A 9,775-nucleotide genomic window follows, 5' to 3' on the forward strand; every position below is an offset into this window, starting at 1 on the left:
AGCTTGGTGTTATATTACTGTATTTTGACCACAGTTTATTTGGTTAACTGTTTAATATTTATTGCCATTAATTATATTACATATTTCTCTATTTCTGTCAACATTGGTGTTTTTGCCAAAACGTGCTTTTATTTTGTCTTATATATTTTAAAATAACATATAACTTATTTTAAAATTTAGATGATAGGATATAGCAGTGAAATGATCTGTATTTAAAAAGATAATTATATTTTATTCTGTCCTATCTATCTATCTATCTATCTATCTATCTATCTATCTATCTATCTATCTATCTATCTATCTATCTATCTATCTATCTATCTATCTATCTATCTATCCGTCTATCTATCTATCCGTCTGTCTGTCTGTCAAAGCGTATTTAGCTGTATTTCCTCTCTCGGCCAGAAGGTGTCTCTGTTTGACCTCCGCCGCCCAGAATAAACCATTAGTGATGTACAGTAAACACATTAATAATAATAGTAATAATAATAATAATAATAATAATAATAATAATAATAAACAATAATACACAGGACATGGTGATTCTAGCAACACTTTTAGTGTTAGCAGATTTTCTGTCAAGATAAAACTGCCCCTAAAATGTTATAAAATTCTGTTTTGAGTCTGTAAATGAAATAAATCGAATTAAAAAGCTTATTTAAACGTTTAAACGCATAAATTAATGTAGATAATAAAAGATAAAGTGAGAAACATATAAAAATGTATAAACCATGCTGTCAGTGGCTGAAAAAAATATTTATTCCATAATGCTACGTTTATTAAACATTACATTACGTTGTTTTACGTAGCTATATATGCTAAATATGTTTAAGAAAAAAAATTAAACAACGATAACATTTACAATAAGTCTATATCAATTAGCTTAATCATGCATACGACAGTAACAAACTCTAGTAAAAAGGTTGATTTAAATAAAAAAATAAAAACTCTAGTAGCAGTTCTGATCTTCTCCTTTTTATTTAATATTTAAAAGAGGACTTTTATTTTGACGGGAACGTCACATAACTTCAGTGCCGGGCTGGGGCACGTGAGCGATGAGTCAGATCATGTGACTTGGGGGCGCGAGAGGGTAGTAGGAAGAGTATTTAAGGTGGAGCGGGGCGGAGGAGCTGTGCTGGAGCTGCTGGAGTTTAGCGGGTTTAAAGTGGTTTTTAAGGTAGTTTAAGGTGGTTTAAAGTAGTTTAAGGTAGTTTAAGGTAGCTTTATTAAGTGTAATAATGAGCACTATGTGTGGAGGAATGGGAGGGGAGGAACCCGCCACCCCGGAGATCCAGAACATCTGCGATACGGTGAGATTAACCTTTATTTAATATAGAAAATAATCAGTAATCAATAATAACCTGCCTTTCCTTTACCTACACTCCACACAAACACTGTATAACAACATTTAACACTGAATTAACTCAGTATTATCTCATTATTACACTTTAACACACTTACTTACTTACAGTTCAGACACACCTCTTTTCATTCAATCATCAGTTTTCTTTATTTTTTATGATTTTAATGTGTTTCTGTAGAGCTTTAATATAGTCTTTAATATTAATTTTATAATGTAAAAAAAAATCCTAAAAAGAAAAGAAAAAAAAAACACAACATTAAAGATTAGAAAAGAGGTGTGTCCAAACTTTTGACTTGTGTTGATATATATTGTAATATATTGTGATTCTGTATGATAGTTGGCTGTTTAAATCAAATCTTAGGAAAACTGTCACAATATAAAAAAAACATATATTTATCATATTAATCAAATCTAATGTAACGAAAAGTTAACTTTTTTTTATCCAATCAGAACAGAGAGATCTAATACTAGATCTCTGAAACTCGTGTTTTAAACACTAAACTAAATTAACTAAGTGATCCACTTCTGACACCAATTTTTACATATAAACTAATAATTAAAACTCTAAAAATACTGAGATTAAAATACCAGGAGTCTGCAGATCTGTCCTTAAAATATAAACGTGCTACTTGTTTAAAATAATCTAAAAGATAAAACATATATATTTTTATTATTATTAAAAACAATTATCATGTGTTCCAGTATAGCTTTTCATATAGTCTTTAATATTAAATTTATAATGTAAAACAAATCATAAAAAGAAAGAAAAAAAAACCCACTTTTTTTCCAAACTTTTGACTTTTGGTAATGTATATTTTATATGCTGTTCAAATCAAATCTTAGGAAAAGTGTGACAATATAAAAAAAACATATTCATTATATTAAAAAACCTGAGTAAAAATGTGTGTGTGTGTATATATATATATATATATATATACATCCATATTGCATTTATGTAAGATCTAAGTATATGTTTGTATATTTATATATTTATACTTCTATATTTGTATATATACTTCTATCTATGCACTTTATGTAAATAACACTATATATTGCACTTCTGGTTGATGCTAACTGCATTTCATTCGCTCTGTACTTGTACACTACACAATGACAATAAAGTTGAATCTAATCTAATCTTATATATATATATATATTCATCATATTAATGATGATAAAATATGATTAAAACATTTAAAATAAAAAAAAACGATTAAACATGATTGAACATTTTTAAAATTGTGCTTAAAATACAATTAAATTACCACTAAGATACAAATAACGGCAATTAAAAACTTAATTCTACGCGATTAAACAATTAAAACATAATTAAAATACTGATCTTTATGGAAGAGTGGAGGAAGGAAACCATTGCTGAGAAAAGACATAAGAAGTTCTGTTTGCAGTTTTGTAGCTACAAACCACAGACCATAGTTCCTAAATGCAAAAAAAACGCTGTGTGTGTCAGAAAAAAGTAACACTGCTCATCATCCTGAACACACCCTGATCCCCACCGTACTGTGAAACATGGTGGTGGCAGCATCATGGCAGGGAAAGATTTAGGAAGCTGGTCAGAGTTGATGGAGGGAAGATGGATGGAGATAAATAAATACAGAACAATCCTGGAAGAAGAAAAGCTGTTGGAGGCTGTAAAAGACTTGAGATCTTCCAGCAAGACGATGACCCTAAACATACAGCCAGAGCTACAGTGGAGCTATAATGATTTAGATCAGAGAATATTCATGTGTTAGAATGATCCAGTCTTAAATCTCATTGATCTTCTGTGGAGAGACATTTAAAAACGTTTTTTTTGCAAGTCACTGTGTAGGAACAAGGAGGTGGTTGTATTCCTTTACTCGGTGCTGCAATTCACACTTCTGCTGGGCGTCGGCTGGAATGTGACTCAAAAACAGGTTATAAAAGTCGGTCAGGAGGTTTTTAGTCACAGTTGGTTCCTGTTTTTGGTGGATTTCAGGAGAAAACCAAGGGATAAATGATGATTAAAGCTGAAAACGTCTGTTTTTTGGTCTCGTTTGAGGTTCTGGTTTTAATCTCTGCTGAGCTCTGCTTTAGTAAAACTTTATAAACCAGTATGAATCATCAGAAAAGCTCTAAAAACACTAAACATCACTTTACTGAGATACATCAGTATTTACTGCTGATGCTGCAAATACAGTATATTATTATATAATCAGGTAAAATTGAGAATATGATGACTGGAGTAAATTAAAGAGTCAGTCTGTAGTATTTAGTTTCTAAACTGAAATTAGAAGTATTTCTGAGTGGAGGAAAATATGGAGAAAATATATTGTTTAATGGTACCAAGTACTTTAATTATATTTAGTGTTTTAATCGTGTTCTAATTGTATTTTTATCATATTTTAATTGTATTTTAATTGTATTTAATCGTGATCTAATTGTATTTTAATTGTATTTTAATTGTGTTTAATCGTGTTTAATTGTATTTAATTGTATTTAATCGTGTTTTAATCGTGTTTTAATCGTATTTTAATCATATTTTAATTGTATTTAATTGTGTTTAATTGTGTTCTAACCATATTTTAATTGTATTTAATTGTGTTTAATTGTGTTCTAATCATATTTTAATCATATTTTAATCGTATTTTAATCGTATTTTAATGGTGTTTAATGGTGTTTAATGGTGTTTAATGGTGTTTAATGGTGTTTAATTGTGTTTAATTGTGTTCTAATCATATTTTAATCGTATTTTAATCGTATTTTAATGGTGTTTAATGGTGTTTAATGGTGTTTAATTGTGTTTAATTGTGTTCTAATCCTATTTTAATCCTATTTTAATTGTATTTTAATGGTGTTTAATGGTGTTTAATGGTGTTTAATGGTGTTTAATGGTGTTTTGTTGGTGTGTAACAGGTGAAGTCGGACGCAGAGAAAAAATCTGGGCAGAATTTCGGGGTTTTCGTGGCCAAATCTTTCACCACTCAGGTCGTCGCCGGAACCAATTACTTCATCAAGGTACTTAAATCCATAAACCTCTCCATTACTGACAATACTTCATAATTCGTAATGGATATCCTCCAACTCACAGTACATACTGAATGTTTCATAATGGATATTGACGTATTTATAGCATATACTGAATAATTTATAGTGTATACAATAATATCTCATAATTCATAGTGGATAATGCATAATCCGTACTACACACCGAATACTTTTTAGTAGATATTGAATATTTCATAGTGGATACCAAATAATGTATAGTGAATTATGAGTAATTCATAGTGGATACTAAAAAATATTGAATAATTCATAGTGGATATTGAATAAAATAAAATACTGACAAGCCCATAGTAGATACAATACAATTCATAGTGGTTACTGAATAGTTCATAGTAGGTACTGAACTGTATATTGTGGATTCTGAATATTTTATAGTAGATGCCAAATTATTTATAGTGGATTCTAAATAATTCATACTGGTTGCTGAATAATTCATAGTGGATGCTGAAAAATGAATAGTGGATATACATTTATATATGATATATTATTATATATTAATATATTAAAATATAAGCTAATAGTAGATGCAATAAAATTCATAGTGGAAACAGAATAATTTATAGACGATAGACTTTAGTGGATACTGAATGATTCATAGACCATGCTGAATAATTCATAGTGGATACTAAATAAATAGTAGACGGTACTGAATGATTAATATTGGATACTGAACAGTTCATAGTGGATACAGAATAATTCATAGACTAAACTGATTAATTCATGTTAGGTACTGCTCATAATTCATAGTGGAAAATGCATAATCCATGTTCTGTAGTAGCTACAGTACAGTTAATAATGAACAGTAGATACAGAATAACTCATACTGGATACTGAACAGTAATATGTAAGGTTTAATATTAATAATATATGTATTTATATTAATAATAATGTGTTTTTCTCAGGTGCACGTCGGGGGGGAGGAGTATGTTCACCTGAGGGTGTTTAAGTCCCTCCCCCACGCTGGAGAGAAGCTGCAGGTGCACGGAGTTAAAACCTCCAAGACCCACAACGAGCCAATCAGCTACTTCTAAAGCCACGCCCCTGGCACCCAGCAGATCTAACCCCGCCCCCTGCTCCGCCCGCTGCTCCGGGTTCTCCTGAGATCAGCGCGGAACCATATCATCCCTCTTTTATACACAGATTTATTAATTACAGCTGTATTTTCATTCCAATTAAATCTGTTACTGAACTTAAATCTGACTTTTGTGTTTTTATCTGGTTTATATTTAGGATATAAAAATTGTTGTGTGTAAAAATAATTTCCTCATCCAACCTTTCCATAAAAATAAACCTGTAAAACTCAGGAAATCAGTCATTACTGGGGCTTTTCTGATCTGACCTGATCCTGGGTTTATATTAGTAGATCAGATAAGATTAAATCAGATCTGATCCTTTGTTTTTACCACTGTGTTCCAACTCTAACTACAATACAACTATACTAAACTACCAGTGACTACATTACATCCTGAATCAGTTACAACTAATAAACCATGGTAGATAAATACTAGTTTATGCATTTTAGATCATTTGCAAATAAAAATAAAGTAATTTATTGAAAACGGAATCATTTCTAATTATTTGTTTTATTATTATTTTATTTAAATTATAACTGCTTTTCTGTGTGATTAGTTGATAAATATGATGATCTCTCTTTCTGTCTCACTTTTACACACTGTTTTAAGCTAAGTCTCATTTTTAAGGTTTTATAATCCCAACTCTAACTACAAACTACTGACTATATTACATCCTGAATCAGATATAACTCATACTGGTTACATCCCATAGTAGATCATAAATAATTCATAAAAAAAAAGATTTTATAAATAAAAATAAAGTAATTTAGTAAAAACTGAATAATTTCTAAATATATTTTCATTAAAATTAGACACAATCTATAAACTATGACTGCTTTTCTGTGTGTTTTTTGACAAATATTATGATCTCTCTCACTGTTTCACTTTTATACACTTATTTTAGGCCACGCCCCATTTTTAAGGTTTTATATTCTGAACTCACGGCTCTTAATTTTTTTTACACCTCAGATTTCTATCCTGGGTTTTAAATATGTGCAGAGAGAGAGGTTCAGATCTCAGCTGATTAATTTTATCTCTGGTCAGGCTGAACTCTGAGATCCAGGGTTTTAATTGATTTTAATTTTTATAAAAGTATGTCTGATTTTATAACTTTTAGAGCAGTCTGCTCAGTTTTAGATGATGAGCTTTGCTTTAAACCTCAGTTTTAATATATACTGTAAGAAATTAGTACAGTTTTTTTATTTATTTACCCGAACGCTGATGTGATGCTCTGTTTTTAAATGATGATTTTAATGGCTGGGACGGCCTAAAACTGACTTTTAAAATATTATAATACACTTTGGTTATAATAAAGTGTCTCTCTCTCTCTCTGTCTCTGTGTTGTGGGCGGGTTTATGATTATTATAATAGTAGTTATGGAGGTGATGAAGCTGGTCTTTATCTACAGGTACTGAACAGAACCGTAGAATAAGAGACAGAGAGAGAGAGATAGAGATAGAGAGAGAGAAACAGAAATAGATAGATAAGAGGCACTATGGCATTATGGAGGATCTCACTCTTCTTCATGCTGGTCGTCTGTCTGCTGCTGTGTGGTAAGTAAAATACACTCTATAACATCAATACTATATACACATAATACAGTTTCTGAATCAGTTTCTCTGATTTTGCTATTTATAGGTTTATGTTTGAGTAAAATGAACATTGTTGTTTTATTCTATAAACTACAGACAACATTTCTCCCAAATTCCAAATAAAAATATTCTCATTTAGAGCATTTATTTACAGAAAATGAGAAATGACTGAAATAACAAAAAAGATGCAGAGCTTTCAGACCTCAAATAATGCAAAGAAAACAAGTTCATATTCATAAAGTTTTAAGAGTTTTAAGAATAACCCTGGTCATTTTTAATCACTGTTTTAATTTCATGCATCTTGGCATCATGTTCTCCTCCACCAGTCTTACACACTGCTTTTGGATAACTTTATGCTGCTTTACTCCTGGTGCAAAAATTCAAGCAGTTCAGTTTGGTGGTTTGATGGCTTTTACAAACTCTTTACATGTTATAAATACACTATACCTATTCTATACACTCCTTAAATTTGCTATACATACACTATACACTCTTTATATATGTTATACATACTTTATACATATTCTATACACTCTATACACTTGTATATAAGCTATACATGCACTATACACTCTGACATATGCTATACATACACTATACATTCCATACACTCTTTTCGTTCGCTATACATACACTATAAATACACTATACACTCTATACATACACTATACATATTCTATAAACTATATACACAGTGTCTATCCTGTTTGTATTAGAGCTAAATAAGGACTTTTATTTTGTAGATGGTAAAAAAGCCAAAAATAAGAAGAAGAAGACTCCGCCCTCTCTGATCAGAACCGCCCAGAACATCGAGGACGCGCTGGGTAACAGAACCTCACTCTATCTCCAGTTTACTGTATCCATTACATTACCAAATCAACTAACAATATACATATAAACATATATATAAACTTAGATTATTAAAATAACTAATTTACTGTATTTACAAATTTAATGCTGATCAATGAAGGCCATTATAAGTCATGCAGTTAAAGTGGTTCTCACTGGTTACTGTGGTGTCCCAGGTGGTTGCTATGATGTAGCAGTGGTGATGGTAGGCGGTTGCAACAGTATTCAGGTGGTTACTTAGTTGTTGGTAAGTAGTTGCTATGATGTTGCTATATTGGATACAAGGTGGTGGCTATGGTGTTCCTAAACAGTTGCTGGGTGGTTGCTAAGGTGTTGCTATTGTATAGCTGTTAATTGCTAAGGTGTTGCAATGGTAATGTATTGGCTGATTTGGTGTTGCTGAATGGTTGCTATGGTGTTTATAGATTATTACAATGGTAACGTGGTTTCACTCTAGTGTCTAAGTTGTTGTGATGGTACTCAAGATGATTGTTGGGTGGTTGCTGAGGAGTTGCTATAGTGTGATTATGGTATAGCTGTTGGTTTCTGAAGTTTTGCTATATGGTTTATAAGATGTTGCTTGGTGCTTTTTATGTTAAAGTTGGTTGCTAATGTGTTTCTAAGCAGTTTCTAAGGTGATGCTAAGCTGCTGGATTCTGTTCCTGTGGTGTAGCTGTTGGTTGCTATGGTGTTCCTAAGCAGTTGCTAATTGGTTGCCGAGGTGTTGCTAGAATAGTTGTTGCTATGGTATTCAAGGTGGTTGGTAATATTCTGCTATATCGTAGCCAAGGTGTTGGGTTGGTTGCTAAGGTGTTTCTAAAAATGTTGCTAGAGTGCTGCTAGGCTGTTGCTTTTTTGTTGCTAGATTGTTAGATTGTTGCTATGGAACTGGGTTGGTTTTAATGGTGTTGCCATGATGTTTCCATGGTGTAGCAGGTGTTTACTGAGTGGTTCTTGAGGTGTTGTTGAAAATGAATAAGCGGTTATGGGAACGTGTTTGTATATATATTTATTTATATAGGTGTATGTGTGTGTTTGTATATATATTTATATGTATATGTGTGTGTGTTTCAGATCCTGCTGAAATAATTGACCCCTCCAGAAGGTTTGAGGACGTGGATCTGGGTGAGTAAAACACTCATTACCTACAAAACACTCATTACCTGCAGAGGGGTGGAGCCACTGAACACACCTGAGCGAGGGGCGGAGTCTCGGCAGGCAGGTGTGTCAGAGCTGCAGGTCCTCTCACTGATTACTCTAGATAGTTATTAGATCTACTCTACAGTCATGTGACAGCATTATGTAAATTAATAATGAAGTGTTACCTAGGAGACAGTTTGGGAACGCCCACTCCCTATTCTTTGTCTGTATTGTGTTGTATTGTCTGTCTGCACTTTTGTACTGTTGCACTATTGTTCTGTCTACACTGTGTTTATGTGCACCATGGTCCCTGGAGGAACGTTGTTTCGTTTCACTGTGTACTCTGTATATAGCTGAAATGACAATAAAAACCACTTTGACTTTGACTTGACTTTGACTCCTGTGTAAGTGTTGAGGTGTTATCTTGTGAGTGAGGATGATCAGTGTGGTTAGGGTAAGGCCAGGTTATATAATTTAGTTCTACAGGGAGTTTGGCCTCATGGTATTGTTGTAGTGTAGTATTGTTAAGTGTTTTATAGAGTAATGTAGGGATTTAAAGAGTTGTGTAGGGTTGTTTAGTTTTGTGTAGTGTTGAAAGTTGTGTAGTGATCTATAGATTAGTGAAGATAAGTGTTGTGTAGAGTTTATTGTTGTGTATAATTGTGAAGTGTAGTGTCGAGTTGTATAGAGAGTATAGATTTGTATAGATTTTTATG

General features: G+C 32.0%; 1 protein-coding gene across 1 annotated transcript; it reads left to right on the forward strand.

Moving 5' to 3' along the window:
- The first annotated feature begins 1,072 nt into the window (after positions 1 to 1,072).
- LOC125806052 (cystatin-B-like) lies at positions 1,073 to 5,600 on the forward strand. Its single transcript, XM_049485566.1, has 3 exons — positions 1,073 to 1,310; positions 4,256 to 4,357; positions 5,308 to 5,600. The coding sequence occupies exons 1-3, from the start codon at positions 1,239 to 1,241 to the stop codon at positions 5,434 to 5,436; spliced, it is 303 nt and encodes a 100-aa protein (XP_049341523.1). The 5' UTR covers positions 1,073 to 1,238; the 3' UTR covers positions 5,437 to 5,600.
- The last annotated feature ends 4,175 nt before the right edge of the window (positions 5,601 to 9,775 follow it).

Source organism: Astyanax mexicanus, chromosome 1 (assembly GCF_023375975.1).
Source record: "Astyanax mexicanus isolate ESR-SI-001 chromosome 1, AstMex3_surface, whole genome shotgun sequence".
Taxonomy (NCBI): Eukaryota; Metazoa; Chordata; class Actinopteri; order Characiformes; family Acestrorhamphidae; genus Astyanax; species Astyanax mexicanus.

Coding starts and splice junctions, on each gene's coding strand:
- LOC125806052 (XM_049485566.1), top strand. CDS start 1,239: ATGAGCACTATGTGTGGAGGAATGGGAGGGGAGGAACCCGCCACCCCG. Junction 1,311..4,255: donor TCCAGAACATCTGCGATACG/GTGAGATTAACC, acceptor GGTGTGTAACAG/GTGAAGTCGGACGCAGAGAA. Junction 4,358..5,307: donor GAACCAATTACTTCATCAAG/GTACTTAAATCC, acceptor TGTTTTTCTCAG/GTGCACGTCGGGGGGGAGGA.